We start from the raw sequence: 18,172 nt of genomic DNA on the forward strand, positions 1-18,172 counted from the left end.
TTCCCCGAGAAGGGGAACGAGAGACTGCGTCGGCCCGCCGCACCTCTCTCCCCGCCTGAAGCGCCTGCTTCATAGTTTAAGCTAATGATGAGTGTGTACAGGTGTGCTTTATACTCCTCCGGTTATTCCGTCACACCTTACCGTTCTAGCAACAGGCCAATAGGATTGGAGTGATTTCATTCACGTTCAGACCTGCTTCGCCTAGAGGCGTTCCCATAGTGTCGTAACCGACGCAGTCTCTCGTTCCCCTTCTCGGGGAACCAGGGTTACATACGTAACCCGAGACGTTACAGCAAGTGTAACTAACTGACGTGACTGTGTCCGAACTTTGGTGGGAGCGGCAGAACTTAATTTGACTTAAATAAAGCTTAAAAACAGAACTTGGTTGTTCCTGAATTCAAAGTTGCGTGGCTGAAACGGTCTGATAACTTTAACAAACAAAACAAAAGAAAGTAAAATCAACGAAGGTTTGCGTGAATGTGGCAAAGTACGTTGCTGGAAGACAAAGAAAATTTCACTATCCAGTGCTGAGCGTAAGCATGCAGATAGAAAAGAGAAGAGAAAAGAAGAGAAGAGAGAGCGCATGTGGCGCTGTGTTTTGTTGCTTGGGGCGTGTTCCCAGGGGGAGGGCTTTGTTTCCCCCAAGACTTCTGTGTCTTAACTTTAATATGTTCTTAAAGTCTATTTGCGCGTGTTGTAATCAAGTACCTTTCCACAATCAACTCTTGTAAAGTTCTTAATTTTAAGTATTTGATAAAAGTAAATGTAAAGGTTATTGTAAATTGTCCATAACAATTATGATAGTTACCAGTTAAGAAAAAACATTTCATTCAGATCAAGGAGCATCTTAACTAAAAGCATTACTAAAACTACTGTTGTTTTCCTTTGCCGACCTGTTCGACGTCTGTTGCTCAGTACACCAGTAGTTTCTTTCTTTTTCAGGACATGTGAGCAAATTGTTGTGCTTGTTACGCCCAACGTTTGTCCACTGGCTCTTGTCGATTTTCCTTCTTTTCTCAGCTTGACAATGGCTTGCTTTTCTCCCACAGACAGCTCTCTGGTGTTCATGTTGGTTTATCCTCTTTAACAGGAAATGCAGTCTTTATATGTTTGAACCAAGGATGAAAACTTAGACTAGTCATGCTCTAAGTTTGGACAATCAACCTAAAAGGCAACACCTGGGCAACAAGAAAAATATGTCAGTCACATGTTCCAATAGTTTTGCTCACTTGCAAAATGAGTGGGTTCAAACAAAGGGTGGTATGTCCTGAGTTGTTTAACATATCTAGCTATGAATATCAGGAAATGAGAGATGAAATTGTGAACTCTCGTCTCATACTCACCTTTTGATCTTAAACCCAAATGTCTTCAGTGAACAACAAAAACAAAGGAATTTGCCTTACCGTTCCAACACTTTTGCAGGGACTGCATGTGTCAGAGGTCACATACCTCTGGAGCAACTAGGGTTAAGTGTCTTGCTCAGAGACATATTGGAGGATGTCGCACTGTAAAATTTAATAAACCTGCATTTTACCATTGCCTGTAGGTTTCAAGTTCTGCAGGTGGAAAGTAAATATCATCACTCCCCCATACATTTCTGTATTGAACCTGGTTTACCCTTGCTGGGAGTTTGGACCCTAGACATCAAAAACAGGCAACTAGGAGAGGGGCGATTCATCTACGTAATCAGCGTCATTGACTATGAAAATATGTCGATTTGCATAAAGTACGTCACATTGAAGTGGTGACAGTGGTACCAGAGAATGTTCAAAAGTAATGATTTTACTGTTTACCAATGTGTCTTAACAAGGGCCTTTGGGAATCTTGAGGCTAGGATCATGTGGTGGTGTTGCGGTAAGTTATTCTGTTTGCTTTGGAAAACAACTGATCTAACCATTATTATTATAAAACTATTTACAACAAAATGTTTTGCTTTCTGATACAGGACTCCAGTGATTGGACTAAACTTGAACCCAAAATCAAAAAAGTGGATGAGGTTCAGATTTATAGGTAAAGATTACATTTTACTATGTCACAGCACTAAAGAACCATAACAGCAAAGCAAAGCAAAATATGCATACCCCACAGCAGGAAAAAAAAGAAAGAAAAGTTGCATAAAGAAAACAATGGCATTTATGGTGAGTGTGGGCCCCGCTATTGACACCTAAGATAAACAAATCTAAATGGCTGTGCTAGCTGCATGCTCTGCACACCCACACCCTGTGTAGTACTGGAATACTTCACATTTGGTATGGTACAACCACACCGAACTAAGGTTTGGTGTGCAACACACTTTCAACCCCTAGATGTCACTGCAGTAATGCTTTACATAGACTACATAAAAAATGTGTAGCGTTCCCTTTAATTCAATATTTCAGTCCATCGTAGATCCAAATCCATTTGTTTTCCCTTTTGCTCCTTAGCCTACAGTCCGAGGCAGGTCACTATGAATGCAGTGTGTCTGCCCTGCGCTGGGTTTGTAAGGACAAGGCCAGCTTCAAGTATCAGTTTTGTTCATGGGATGAACAAAGAGAGAAGCCTTCATGCATGGATTACATGCCAGCAGGACCCCTACTGGACATCAAAGTCACAGCTGGGAACTTTGAGGAGTTGCATCTGCCACACTGGATAGGTAGGTGAACATAAATGTATGATGAAAACAGTTTAATCCTTTGTATGTATTTCTCCTCACAAAATACTGTTTTTGTTTTGTTTTTTTCAGATCACAACACTACAACGTCAGACATGTTTGCAGTTCTACACGTGGATACCTGTGGTGATATTGTGGAACAAGTGTCTGATGTGACATCGTCCCACGTCAAGTTACGCCAGACAACTTTCTCTCCAAGGGGGGTCATGATGAAACTGGGCTTCCCAGTAAAGGTTTACTGTGACGTGTTAATATACAAGACAAAAAAGGAATTCCTCACACTGCATGTTTACCTGGTCCCACCTGATCAGTATATACAACAGGTTATTGTTTAATTTTTTTCACAATAATTAATACAAACTATTGCAAGAAGTTACAACTACGCAGCTGGAAATGTTGGAGAATTGTAAAGACACACCAAAACCATTATGATTGTATTTCAAAAATATATATCAGTGTTGGCTACTAAGGGCTTCTACTTTTATTCACAGAAAGTGGAGAGGAAGGAGACATCTTATGGATCAATAATAATCCTAAAACCAAGCCCAGAGAACTCTCTTCAGATGCTGGATAATTTCTTTCTCACAACAGATACGGACACAGCTACAATTCATCCTGAAGTGAGGTTTTAACCGTTTTAATAATTGGGATCATTTTAACAAATATCAAAGATCTGAATAAATTATTTAAAATTAGTGTGTTTGACCAAGCTGCGATTGGCTCCAGCCCCCCGCAACCCTATACACAGGATATTTTTTTCCCACTTTAAAAACATAAAAGCATGTACTGTTACAACTGAAACCGAAACAAGAACAGGAATAAAATCAAATGCCCTTAAAACAATATTTCATCTACAGACATTAAAGCTCACATGTGAGAGGAGAAACCCAAATTTCTCTGAGGTGTGTATCCGAAATGCAGACAGTGATTTTGACCTGAAACTTGAAAGTGAGCAAAGGAGAAATAGTAAAGAGGACACTGTCTGGACCTGCACTGTTCGAAGAGGTGAGTGGTTTCTTTTTGAGGAATTAAAAAAGAAATTGTGCACCCATTATATTATGTACACCCTTTCTTCTGTTTAGCTAAATGTGTACAGTTCAGCAAAGCAGATGACTCGAGCTTTAATGTAAAAGATAGACATAAGCTATATCCAGTAACTAATTGGCATTGTGATCCGTATTTTATTGCAGGAGACTACAAAACTCAAAGCACTGATCATGAAGATGGTAAGAAAACACGTTTAATATGCAAGAATAAGAGTCAGAAATGATAAGATGACCTCACATAGTGATTTTAAACCCCATTGCTACCCTCTGCTTAGAATTTCCACTTATGACCATTTGAACATCTGGTATTCACTGTGTGTTTGCTTTGTTTTTATCTTCCATGTCATCCTCAGGTCAGCATTTTGTGGATCGCCATCGGACAGCTCTCATTAACAGAGTGAGCGACATCGGAGCCGTCCTGGATAAGCTCATTGAAAGGGGGCTGATCTCAAATGAGAACTATGATGCTGTAAGAGCTAAAGAAACCACACAAGACCAGATGAGGGACATTCTTAAGTTTCTGACTACAGCAAGAGGCAAAGACGCTCTCTATAAAATCCTTAAAGGGATGAGAAGTTTGAGGGCTCTCATCCTTGAGCTTGAGGAATCTGAATCTGGTTGTAGCTTCAGACAGTAAGTGGACATTTGTCGCTTAGATGACAAAAAACAAACTGAATGTGAAATTTAATGATAGCACAGGAGAGGACAACAAGAAGCTGAGTGTATATTCTGACATAAAATATATTGTGATTTAACTATAAAGAAAGAGGTTTCATTGAATATTTATATACTTATAAACACTGAGTAAGTGGACTGGAGAGTTAGACAAAATGTTATCCTGCAAATGATTTGCATCCTCTGGTCAAACTGGTCAAACAGCAAAGTGAAAAGGAATGCTACAAGTCATTTATATATTGCACAACACACACGTCAGAGTAAAAGAGTGACTTCATTAGGGAAACCACTGTAAGCTCTGAACATTTTTTATGGGTTTATGAAACCTGAAAATATGAAACCTCTTAAGACTAAAGAAACGTGCATTCTCAGTGGGAAATAAATACACTTTTTAATACATGTCTTTTGATATGTCATTGTTTTCTTCTAAATGTTTTACATTAAGCACGATGGGTCAAGCAAAACCAATGTAAAGGACACACTTGTGTTTTTAAAATGTTTAAATTGTATGGGACAGTTACAAAGATTTTGAGTGTAGATTTAGTTTGTAAGGAAAACCACATGTCTTGATGTTGACTTGTAGTTTTGCTGTAATGTGCTTGACTTCAGGATTTGAAAATGTAAGACATGTATGATGAATTGATTGAAGTTTTATTTTGTTGTTTTGTTGTATTTGTACAATCAAAAACTCAGGGTCCCTTCAACTAAATGTTAAGACCAGAATAATGTGACATGGATTCATCAAAGCAAGTTGAGAGTTTTAATTAAAATAAAAACAGGTGGAATTATTTTTATACTGACATTGATATTTTTCTTTTTACTTTTATTTTACTTTGGGAGAAAACCTCCTCTGGGCTAGATGTTAGGTCCCCTACCACTCCGTTCACTTATGTCATAAAGTAGCACAAACAAATGAGAAGCTTAAATATGATGTAGGTTTTAATGTAATATCAAAAGTATAATACATAAATTAAAAAAAAAAACAATCTGTAAATCTGAGATGGTTCCAGGGAGCAACTGATCAGGCTCCATTTTATACACCTCTTTTGCTCCTCCTTTTATGGGCTTTATTGCAAGGTTCTCCTTTCCTAAACTTTCTCTATTTTCTTTTGACACCATTGTTTCCCTGTCCAGCTCTACCTGTAATTAATTGTCATTGCAGCAGTTGACATCATGTGTACACCATAATTACATGAATACCTTAATTCTCATAGGAATTCCTCTAACTGTATACATTATTATAATAAAGGTTTTAATACAAGAATATGTATGTATGTATATATTCAGAAATTGGGCTTATTCATGTGCTAAGAGAGCGAAGCTCATCTTGCCCTATGTGTATCAGAGAGTATACACGTCTAGGAATGTTATTGTATGGGGGAGGCCGAGAGCCCATTCAATGAGCACACCTTTATGGGAATTTAGCAGTAGCATATAGACAGACAAGAATAAGATTGTCTATTTAGGCCTACTATTTTTAAGTTCTCATCAGCCAAACTGATCAGGAATTTACGATTGTGAACATCTATAAATGCAACATTTCCTGAGATTTGTATTCTCCTAGAGATGTCTTGTAATTTTATTTTTTTTTAAACATTTTATCAAGTTTTATTCCCGCAACAATAAATATACTCCAGTTAAATATAAGTGTTGTAGGAGGTCTCCTGTGTGTGTTGTGTTTTTCGTCTCATATTCATAGTATCAACTGCACTGATGTAGGTAATGGGCGGTCAGGCGGATGTGATGTGTAATTTATTTATTTTGAGTTTCACAGACAGAGGGGGTGAGCCTGGGAGTGAACACTTTCTGTTGACCGTTCTCACACACCTATTCGCTTACACAGTAATTTTTTGATTTAGTCTGATTAAGTGGAAGAATTAATTATTGAACTTGGATCTTTGAGAGGAACTGAGTTTGAGCGTATGGCAGTATTTTTCTTCTGTCAGTGTTTAGTCCCTTACGGCGGCTAAGAGTGCCACTAAAAGTGTGTTATTATATTGCATAGCAAGGTAAAATTACATACTAATTTAAGATGATGTCTGTACTGAGAATAAGCAAGACCCATGTGCGATGTAGTGTGGTAAAGTATTATGCACTTCTAGCAGAGTATGGTAGGCTACTCGCTCAATCCAAGTTACATTGTGCAAGAATAGGCAATTTGGAGGGTCAGAGTGGGAATGAAAGACGCACCATTCTCTCTATTACAAGTCACTGTACAATCAAAATGATTTTAAAGCTGTTATTTTAAGATATATTAGTTGTTTGATATTGCTTTAAATAGTATGTAAGTATGAGGGTTTGGTGAAAAGTTTGATGAGTTTGGAAGCAGCAGCAGCAAAAAAATCAGAGAAAAAGAAAGAAAATAAACTTCAAAGTAGAATGATGATGAAGAGAAATCCACTTTGCTGGAATAAAATTTACTAGGATTGACTGTCCAGATAATAACACCTCATGCAAGATCATGGAAAAGATGATGAAAGAAAGAATAGGCTATAGGCTGCTATTGTTAGGATTTGGCTGTGTCTTCATGTTTTTCCTGTTTAGTCTGTTTTCATAGGTTTGGTTTTGTGTTCTGTGTTCTGCAAGCTTTATTTGATCTTGTAAATGTTGTAGTTTAATCTAGTCTTTTGTTCATTTGCATGTTTAAGTTTCTTAGTATCTGTCTTGTCTCTTGTCTTACCTCTTAGTCCTGTTTTTTAGTTGTGCTTTAAATCATGTTTAGTTCCTGGTCTGTGTACTTCTATGTTTTATTATTTTGGTCTGTGTCTTAGTCCTTAGTCTTATGTCTCCTGTTTGGTCTGGTCTCTGTCCATGCCCTGATTTTGCAATCTTTCCATGTTTTGTGTTTTACTTAGATAGATCTGTCTTCGTGTGTTCCCGAGTACTTTACTTCCTGTTTTATTTTGTATTTTTTTGTGCCTTGTGTTCTTGTGGAGCTTTGTTCCTGTTGTTGATTACCTGATGTATTTCAGCTGTGCTTCCCTCCCTGCTCGTTTGCCTGTGTGTGTGTGTGTGTGTATTGTTCCTTTGTTTTGGATTTTTCCCCTTTTTTTTTTCTTGTTTGGAGTAACTTTTGTTTGGACAGTTGCCACTGAGCTCCCAGTGTAAGCCTACTTTACGTGGTTAATAAATCTTTGTTGGACTGCAATACCCTCGCCTCTGTCTGCATTTGGGTCCACTCTGTTTCCTGCCGCTGCACTCAACAACCCCTGACAGTTAGATGGGAAAAAATATTTTTTTCTCCCCAGTGGTGAATGTGGAAGGAAGGCATTTTGATCAAATTTGTCCATCATGCCTAATTCTTCTCTGTTCAAAATATGCACATGAACGGACTGAAATTTTAGAGGGTTTAGACACATGGACCCAAAAACAACTTTTCACAAAGCATCTCTTCTTCATGACAGTTGGCGATAATGTTCAGCCCTGTCGCAAGAAGAAGAAGAAGGACTCTGAGACCGAGTAGGGGATGAGGATTTGACACAAAGCTGGTGGGATTTGTGGAAATGCAGATGGGGGAAAATCCTGCTGAGGAATCACACCACGCTATGGGGAAAAACAGCTCTACAGTTTGAAGATAAAGTTAAGGTCGGTTTTAATTATTTTAAGAAATTTAATTTAAAATTATTGAAACCATTTAACCTATAGGCCTATAAGTCGATCTTATTTGCCGGTGGTAGCGGCTAACTTCCCTCATACAGTGCGGTGTCACCAAAACCACATCACATATCAATGGCAGTTTGGGACAGCAAAGCTTTACATCATAGGCTACATCATATAGCCTACAAAACCTCCATAGGCCTAAATTAAGGCTGCCCGAATACATTTTCTTCGGAAGTCGGCGTGGGAGTCACTGTCTGCGTGTGAGAGAGAAAACGTTCAGTTTCTACAGAGTAGTCAATTAATACAACAATAACCAAAACTTTGTTTTTAACTTTATTACTGCTACTTTAGTAGACCCAAGTGAACAATCGCCTGTAGATTAACTTTTCTAATTTTGTAAAACTCCCTGCTGAGTCAGCACACATGCAGGCGTGTTTCAGTCTTTTGTGTCTTTTGCATGGGGCATGTGGCACCCTAAGGAAGCGCATTGCATTCACCAAAGAAAAACAAAATTGGAAGCCTTATCTCATAAGAGATCAGGATCTCGTAATTATGAGAAAAGATGTCATAATAACGATTAAGATGTCGTAATTATGAGATCCGGATCTCGTAATTATGAGCAAAGATCTCGTAATTAGAGATGACTGGAAAGGTGCCATTTATTACTGAGTTCAGTAAAGTTGGAAATAGATTCACAGATTTGAGCTTCCGGGATCAATAACTCGTAAGCAAAACGTGCTTAAAACACTAACGACGCCTCTTTATTATCGTAGTTAAGTAGACAACGAGCTACAAGTACATTTTCACATAAATGAGTCTTCCTAGGAGCAGAACAAATGACATTGGTCTCTACGTGCAGCCGGCTGTGAGACGAGTGCGCAGGGACCGTCTACAAAGTGCAACACCGAAAACACATTCTGCAGAGATATTCAATAACTTCACACTTACACAATATAGTGCCCCCAAAATCACCTTACACATTAATGATATACTGCTGGTTATACTACAACACTTTGTTTAGGGTAAGACTTTTGCATACCTAATATTAGGTAGGTCTATTTTCAATATTCAATAACTTCACTTTTAAGAGTTTTAGTGTCTCAAAAATCACCCCACAAATCATTGATATCCTGCTTGTGATACTTCAGCACTTGTAGAAATATAGTTTTGCATAATTTTGGAGAATTTCTATCTTCAACTCAGAAATGGCACCTTTCCAGTCATCTCTAATTACGAGATCCTGATCTCGTCCGTAGGCACCTTTTCACCTCAAATAAGTTTAATTAAAGTTATAAATTCTTGGACTTTAACACAAACCTGCTGTGTGTTGATCTGCTTTGTATGTAAAAATCAAAATCTACAAACCCTCTGATTTAAAATATGGCTTTCTTTTATTTATAGATATAGTAGCTACAGGAAACTGAAAGTCCAAGATGGCCAGCAGACCAGCCCTGTCCACTGCTGGAAGTGGTGAAATTTACGTGGGAAGCGAATTCAGAGATTCCCTCTCACTCTTGGATGTTCTTTATGCAAATCATTTTGAAGGAGTCTTTCCATCGAAAATATCTTGAGCAGACAGAGGAAAACTTTTACAGAGGAGCCCCACCTGAATGGTTAAACTTTCACATAAGTGAACAGGCAGAGTCAGATGGCACTGGAAGCCCTTTTATTAAACGAGATGGATGCGATACACTTGTGCAACAAATTCGCCAAAGAAGAAAACTCCCTGGAACATCAACTGTTAAACTGTTCCACCAGCCAGGATGTGGGGGAACCACATTGGCCATGCAGGTGTTGTGGGACTTGCGGAAAACCTTCAGGTGTGCTGCTTTAACAGGCTCAACCTCAAACATCTCAGATGTTGCAGAGGAGGTGGTCCACCTTTTCACAGCTGGCAGTCAAGGCCGCCTGAACACTGTGCTGCTGTTACTGAATGATGAGTTCATTTTGGATGATCTGCAGAACATCATTACAATGAAGATTGCTGAACAGGAGATAGTCACCCATATTGCCTGTTGTGATTTTCCTCAGCTGTATTAGAAATGATGCAGTTCTACAGAGTGACCATGTTTTCCTCCAGGAAGTGCTTTCTGAGTCAGAGAAGAAAAGGTTTAATGAGAAAAAGGAGGAGCTGCAAACTAATTTCTCCCAGGCTTACATCCAGGAGGCCTGTGCTGTATTCAAAACAATCAAGAGAGCAGACAAATCACAGAAGACCCAGCTTGCTGCCTTCCTGTCCCTGCTGAATGCCTATGTACCAGGCTCATATCTCCTGGAGTCTCAGTGCCTGGACTTATTCATACATAAAAACTCCATCCACGGAGACCATTCATTGGAGGACAGAACCTTTAGTGATCTCATCATCACCTTCCAACAAGATACAAGATCTGAAAAAAGAGTCTGCATGGCTCACCCTATGATAGCAAAGTGTTGCACTGAGATGATGGCTGAGGCAGGTGTGACCAGAAGTGACACAACAAGAAACCTCCTGACCTGTTTGTGCAGCGATGAGGTTCCTCCATCTTTGCTTGGTTTTGTCAAAGACATGTTAACCAAAAGAAGACCAAAACAAATGAAACATGAAGAGGACCCAACCAAAAGTACAGAGAGTGAAGAGTGCAAAGAAAAGTTTTCTAAACTAATTCTTGACATTCAAAAGATGGAGGACAAGGCTCAGTGTGCATCAGTTTTAAAGGTGGCAACAAAACAATTTGATCAAAATCCATTTTATCCTCAGGCACTTGCTCGTTTCTATTATATAGAAATAAAAGACTACAATAAGGCAGAAATGTGGGCAAAGAGAGCAAAGGAAAGAGATCCCCAAAATTCATTTGTTGCTGATACACTGGGACAAGTCTACAAGAACTGTTTGAAGAACAAAGAGCATCCTGTCAAACCGAGAGAAATTTTGCAACTGGCCACAAAAGCCATTGAAGCTTTCAAAGATGAAGAAGAACTTGCTGAAAATGAACACGGTAAAGACATGAAAGAAGATGGCAACACTAAAGTCTCACATACTTTTAACACCAGAGGGCAGTTTGGTTACCTGCAGGTTTGCAACCTTGTGTTTGACCTACTTGTTCGTCAAAACCAAACCTGGAGAGGAGTTCTCACAAAGAAGGTGTCCATGGGCTCTGTCCTGGGATTACTTGGAGACAACAAACTCTACAGATTTAACGACCTCATTAACAGTCTCAGAGACGAGGTTGAGAGAAAATGTGCCTTTTTTGACAAATTTCTGACCTACTCAAAGCCTGACATGAAGAAAGACGATGCCCTGTACATTTCTAGAGACACCTCAGACTGCTACAGGAAGTATGTCGGAGAATCTCCACCAAAACATTTAAAACAAAAAGGTGCTGATCTCATCCAGAAGCTTAAACAAAACCAGGCAGACACCTCTGCTGGAGTACTCTCATGTCTTGACAGAGAATACACTGAATCAGAGATTAAAGAAGTCACTACATGGTGGGAAGAAATTGTTCTATACAAAGATTCGGTAACAGCTCTGGTCAACTACATCTTTTCTCATATCATGCTAATAAATGTGGGAGTAATATTTCCCTCTAATTGCAAGTTTTTAACTGCATTCAGACAGAAAATGCCACTGACCTCCAAAGACGCACCTGAACTCCACATGTTAGCCCTCCTCTTGTACTGGCCAACAGACATTGAAGAGAAATGTGTCTTTGACCTTAGTCAGTTAATTCAGTGTATGCGCTGCTCGTATGACCATGCATATAAGAAATACTTTAGATCAAGGTACCTCTGCCCTCTGTTTTCCATTGGAAAAGGTCAAGATCTGAACAGAATTGTTCACAGAAAGGTCCTTGAGGGATTGGTTCTTAAGCAGAATAAGGAAACAATGCAAGACTGGGGCAACAACTGGAACAATGAGAAGATTTTTAAAGATCCCGAGGTCCAAAAACGCCTTCTCAAAGTTGATGGGGAGGTACGAAACTACAGAGTCTATGCAACTGTTGGTGGCACAGCGATTAAGGTGGATGCAAACCTGCAAAACAGCCTCTGGAAACCACGCCAAGTTTCCTTTTATCTTGGATTTACCATCAGAGGTCCTGTAGCCTTTGACATCCAGACACAAACTGAAGAAAAGGGTGAGAAGGGTAACATACTATAACTTTATCTATAGTATGTTACCTAAATATCTAGTTCCTCTGTGTATATTTTAGTACATGTTATTAGTAGAGTGCATAACTTTCACAACTGTAACATAAATGTTGCACACTTGAAAACACCCTAGCTTTCCAGCATAAAATATATTGTAAATGCCAGTATATTGTTCTTTATTGCATAATATTCCATATTTGCCATATACCATTGAGCAACAAAATCAGCCGGCAATGAAATAATCACTATGACGTGTTGATTATCTTCAAAAACAAATTGACCCTTTCTGTTATCTTGTCATTGAGTGTCAGCAATTTGCCATCAAAGTTTTTGGTAGATGTTTCAGTAACAGAACGTCATGGGAAATGGAAAAATTTAAACACACACACATATTATTTATATATATATATATATATATATATATATATATATATATATATATATATATAGTATGACAGCTGATAAAAAAAGAAATGCCAAAAAAACCAAACAGAAATGCCTTTTATGTTTGACCTCAAACATAAAAAGATATGTTTGAGGTCATTTAGGAAAACAGTGTCCGCATTGCATCGTTTGACCACCAGAGAAGTTTAGTCCCACTCGGTTCGTAACTTGATTACAATTCAAAATCAATCAATATATTGGAATTCCGGTATCACTTGGTCTTTCTGAAACTTTTTTCTTTTTATGTTATTATTTAAGCTCACAGGTGATCTCTACTCAGTAGTTTAACATTGAGACTAATGCGAATGTACAGGAAGATTAAAGGGATTCATAATAGTGCCAAAACTTAAAATAATCCAACTCTGCAATTCTACAAAGATGTTGTGCCTCTATTACAGGTTATTCATTAGGTTTTCAGGCACATTTACAGCATAATTAAGTCTTAAGCAGCACTTTACAAACAAAAAAATCTGATGAACCCCCACAGTACTCTACCTGTCACAACGGCCAAAACAATTTCATGAGGCAGATTAGGATGTGGTGACATTGTGTCTTCATCATCTTGTCTGTCCACTTGTGACCAAAACAATTAGAGGAACATTTTAAGGAAAGAACAGGTGGCCTCTAATTAAAATGATATTCGTAACACAAGAAGCAATAATGTTTGTTTGTTTTAATCTACAAAGGTTATTGTTGTAGATTTGTACGGTCAACATAGTTTATAACTAGAATGTAGGTGAAATATTTAGATTTTGTCCTTGTGAAACGTGTGTCCTCCACTTTAACCTGTCGTGTAAATTAGTTGTTAGATTCACTTTCTTTTCTACAGATTTATTTTGCAGCATGTTTTCCTAATTATTCATTTAGGCTATTATGTTGTCTTTTAAAAAACACTTTTTTTAATGTTCCTACTTTTGTCTATACTTTCTTTTGTGTTGCTCACTCTTTTGCATCTTTTTGTATAAACTGCGCTACAACAAAGTTTTGTTTTCTCAAGAGCATAATAATGTGAAAACATGGTGGAGATTATTTAAAACCTAAGAAAATATTACACCGGATCATTGTTTTACTTTCCACTTTTGGTCTCAGCTTTCTCACTGTACAAAAGCTTCATAGCCTCCGTAATAGGCAGCAAATTATCCAAAATAAACAAAGAATACGTGTGTAGTTTTCATATACAAGCATGTATTTATAACTTTTGTGCATAACATTTACAATCAAGCATCAGAACTGAAGCTTTAAATATGACATGTCTTAAACTGGAAAAAAGGAGGCAAAAAACGTCATGAATGTGTACAGTTATTTCAATGCAAATGATCACCTTTAACAGCATTCAACTGAGGAATAAATAAACACCATCAAACAGGGATTCCTTGCTAATGAGGCGTAACGTCTGAGGTCCTATTGGCTTATCTGAGCGATGAGCCCCTCCAGCTCTGGACGGCCCTTGAACCGTGCTTGAAAATCAGCCTCGGTGTGCTGAGAGGAAAACAGAGAGGGGAGAGGCGGAGAGATCTTTACTTACATGTTAAACACTAAATAAAAATAAATAACCACAAAATGTTTTACTTTAAGGTTGTATATAATCAATAATTACGATAAAAAAAAATCTTATACAGAATATTTACAAGGACAGATATTGCTTGTGGTAAAATGAAATTTTGTCTGACTTTAAATGTAGTCTTGTCTTCAACCACTCGAGGCTTTCATAATGAAGAGGTGTTTTATTTGAATTACTTTGTTCATCTCATTCATTTAAACTATATAGTCAAAAGTATGCAGACACACCTGACTTTTTGTATTTTTTGTCTACATCTGTCTTTCCATGAAATCAAGGAATTTTCAAAACTATTTAGATTTGTTTGATTTTCCACATCTTTATGTGGTCTGGGGCAAAAACAATTCTCATGTGCTCCAGCATAACGTGGCAGAGCTGTCATCATGCTAACTCACCTCCTTCACAGAGAGCTGAACTCCCTCTGGTTGATTCTTTAAAAGAACGTCCATGAAAACAGGACACAGTGCAGCATTCAGACTGCTCAACTAAAGATAAATGACACGGGGCAACAGTCAGGTCTTCAAAACTCTTCAGGAAACTAACAGCATGGAGTTATAAGGAGACTTCCAGGAGATGAGTTTTACCTGGACAACTCGCTCATGAGTCTTCAGGATGGCATCAACGTACATCTTGGTGCCTTGCTCTTGCATCAGCATGACCTCTGTGCTCTTGGTTGGCAAAGCATAGCTGTGAGTGAAAAGCAGCAATTAAAGAGATCAAAGGATCCTTTCTACTGTGCTGCAAAGAAGACACATCAAGGAATTGAAGCATCAAAAATGGAAGTGTTACTGGATGATCTGCATGACATCTATCTCTTTATTACTGTAAACTTACTAGTCTTGTTTACAATTGCAAGAAAACTTTAATATGTTTACATATATACACAATACATGTGCTGTTGAGTATGAATGTGACTTGATGAAGCTCCAAGGATTGAAATGTAAATGTGAATAAAGTGAGTACCAGTGATTGACAGTGTGTTAAATTTCTTGATTCTTTCATAGAGTTATGATCCAACACACCCGAATACAGTTAGTATTTATTTCTGTGTCGTGCCAAATATCTGGCCTACCCCATAGTGGAATACAAGACACCGCAATTTTGCAAAATTAGCATCTTTCAGTCATAGACGCACGGAAAGATAATTAGATTTTGAATAACATTTATGTGGAATAATTTCTAATGAACTGTTCACCAAAAACACCTGCTACAAGCCTACAGTTTATCCAGATAACAGGCTTTTTTTTCCTCCAAGCAACTGGATAATTTAGATGTTGCATGTGTAAACAACATTCATTTCTGTTTTTATCTTTGTACTACTTGTTACCTGCTGACGTCTTCTGTTAAAAACTGTTCTCTTTCTAAATATCCTCACCTTTCCGCCACTTTGATGCCGAGCCGGTTGCAGAGGTTGTGGATGTACTGGGAGTAATGCTCCACCACTGTCATGTCATAACCCGACACTTTCACATTCAGAGTCCCGTACGCTGTATCCGTCGTTGCCGTGATTTGTTTCATCTGGTGTTTGTCTTTTTTTTTCTTTGGCTAAAAACAAAAACAAGAAACACTTTATTTATAACGGCCATTTATGACGTTACTAATACCAGTAGTTTTATATCTTTAGTCCAGATTAGACATACAGCAAGCTAGGGATATAATTTTTTTTTTTCAAAGTTTAATTCAAACATTGAAATTATCTATTCGACCTGTTCAAATTCAAAAATTACAGAGCGTGAGCCAGACAATCTGAAGTAGTTTGCCATGTGGTCCAGCAGAGGGTGCTCTTAAAATCAATTGCCTTGACCTATTGCATGACCTATTGACCGATCGGTAAACTAAATCAATAAATTAATGCGCTATATGGGTTGTGTTCGTATTGCTGCAAACAAATTGGGTGAATTTGTTCAAACCTGACTACTGCTTGACGATCGCTGAACCTTCAGTAAACTGTAATCTGTTTTGTGTAGTTTTGGAATGAGGTAGCATTATCATCAGGAAGACTGAAAACCAGATCATCTCAATCTTATGTACCGGTTTGAATTAAAAATTGCATCACAAAGTGTAGTCTCAGGTCTAAAAGTCAAGAGTTGGTTGACTAGAATAAATTAAACCTTGAAGCTTAAACATTGACTTTGTTGACGTTGTGTTAAAAAAAATTGGAATCGATAAATAGATGTTATCTTGTTAAGGCCAGAAACCCTTGTTATTGAATTCTCTTTAATGATTCTGCCTAATCTCAGCCACACACTTACAGCTCTATTGAGAGGCAGGATTTGCAGCAGAAATAACAATAACAAATAATAATAATTGTCCAGTGTAATCTCGTTTTAGGGTCGTACCGCTTCTTTAGGTAAAAGGTGTCTCCACCTTCCAATCCCGTGAGTTGGCATGGATCTGTATTGTCTTTCATTTACAGAAGCTGAGGATGAAGAGAAAACAAATTGCCCATTTAAATACATATACTGTATACACATGCCAGACATCTTGGTATGCAAGATACATTTAAAATCGTTCTGACCGCAGTAACAAACATATACAGGATTTATCGTGCAAATTTACATGCAATTGTTTTTCTTAGTAATCTTTAAATACTTACCCCAAACAGGAGGCCGGATGGATGGTGTGGCGCTTAAAATAAAACAGTATAATTATTAGTCAGAAATAGTATGAGAAAGAGAGGACCTATCTCACACACTTATAAATAATCTTCCCAAGTGTCAGCAGTTACTTTGTTGCACAAACGTTATCATATCTAATAAAAAAATGGTCAAAACTGTAAACATGATACCCAAGTTTTATATTCAAATCTTTTAACCTGAGGCTCTATGGTTGTTGTTATGAACGACTACAATCATCACACCTTTCCAATAAAGCCGTCAGTTAGGCCAATAATGAGAATATATAAAATCATTGCAAAGACTTACCGGCATAATGTCAGCGCTTGATTTAACACAAATGCCTGTTGTGTGACAGAAACCTGCATCTGGATAAAAACACAATAACATCAGCATCTTTATTTGGAGCATTAGTTAATCAATATAATCTAGTTTTGAATATGATCAAGCTAATCTATAAAACTAAAAACCTTTTTTCTTTACACATGAACTGAACTGAACTCTTTATTGTGAGTTGGGGAAACAACTTCTACAAATTGTCCACAAGAAGAAGGGAAATCTGGGTATTCAGAGCATGTCCAATGATTTCTGCTTATTAGTCCGTTTGATTAAAGGTTTTTAGCCTTTGTACTCCTATATAAAAATCTGTAAAAACTAACTGAATGACAGGTTGCAATCCTGGTAAATGGCAGTCACGAGTTAATATAATATAATAAATAATATTGGTCATTTCTTGATTGATAATTCTTACGTTTTGCTGGTCCAAGCTTTCCAGAGTGATGACACGAGAAGCTAGCTGCTCTCCTGTGCTTCATTTCATTGAATATTCATTATATTTTCACATACACGGACAGAGCGGTGGTGAAGTAAAGGCTCAGACGCCTCTACAGTAACTAATGGTGCCATTGGAGTTAATCACTGCTGTGTGACCTCTGTGAACAAACTGACGTTAAACACAAAAATAAATTACCTTTCGAAAGGCAGGATTCATGGCTCAACCTCTCTCTGTCTCACTGCGTGTTGCGGGGTGATTCGTTGAGTTATCTACATCCAACTATAGTAAAAAGAAAAACATGCAAAAACATGCGCTGACTGTTACTAACGCCGGAAGCAGCTCCGTCGTCTTTTATGACCGTCACAGAAACAGGCTGGAACAAACGTTCCGGGTCGTGTTTGGGTTTGGCATAAATCCGCATATAAACCACATTCCGATTTTCTTCAATAACAACAGCATATGTAATGGTATTTATATTATATAATAGTACATGTATTTGTATGTACATGTATAAAATAGCGGTAATTAACGCTGTTAAATGAGGATGCTGTTGGCCCGGTGACAATGTCCCACTGCCAGATCATCCCAAGAAAATTACATCACAATGAAATGACAGGTCCCTTCTCAAAACACTTACATCCATTTCATATTAAAAGCCATTTATTTATGCTTAATTTCTTC

The 18,172-nt window shown here is 37.8% G+C and overlaps 2 protein-coding genes across 2 annotated transcripts in view; one reads left to right on the forward strand and one right to left on the reverse strand.

Annotated features, from left to right (window-relative positions):
* The window catches only part of ano11 (anoctamin 11), a 106,276-nt gene that overhangs the window by 12,538 nt on the left and 75,566 nt on the right, over positions 1–18,172 (forward strand). The gene's annotated exons all lie outside the window — the stretch shown is intronic.
* On the reverse strand, positions 13,709–17,848 carry mrpl48 (mitochondrial ribosomal protein L48). The gene is made up of 8 exons (XM_046055296.1): positions 17,687–17,848; positions 17,026–17,084; positions 16,698–16,729; positions 16,441–16,520; positions 15,477–15,646; positions 14,686–14,788; positions 14,497–14,586; positions 13,709–14,022 (listed from the first exon to the last, which is right to left on the reverse strand). Exons 1-8 carry the CDS (start codon positions 17,705–17,707, stop codon positions 13,945–13,947), a joined length of 633 nt encoding a protein of 210 aa, XP_045911252.1. The 5' UTR covers positions 17,708–17,848; the 3' UTR covers positions 13,709–13,944.

This window comes from Micropterus dolomieu, linkage group LG08 (genome assembly GCF_021292245.1).
Source record: "Micropterus dolomieu isolate WLL.071019.BEF.003 ecotype Adirondacks linkage group LG08, ASM2129224v1, whole genome shotgun sequence".
Lineage (NCBI taxonomy): Eukaryota > Metazoa > Chordata > Actinopteri > Centrarchiformes > Centrarchidae > Micropterus > Micropterus dolomieu.

Excerpts from the sequence above, each read along its gene's own strand:
- mrpl48 (XM_046055296.1), bottom strand. The coding sequence starts at position 17,707 with ATGAATCCTGCCTTTCGAAAG. Across the intron at positions 16,521-16,697 it reads CATCCGGCCTCCTGTTTGGG|CTTCTGTAAATGAAAGACAA; the intron begins GTAAGTATTTAA and ends CTTCATCCTCAG. Across the intron at positions 14,587-14,685 it reads CTCATGAGCGAGTTGTCCAG|TTGAGCAGTCTGAATGCTGC; the intron begins GTAAAACTCATC and ends ATTTATCTTTAG.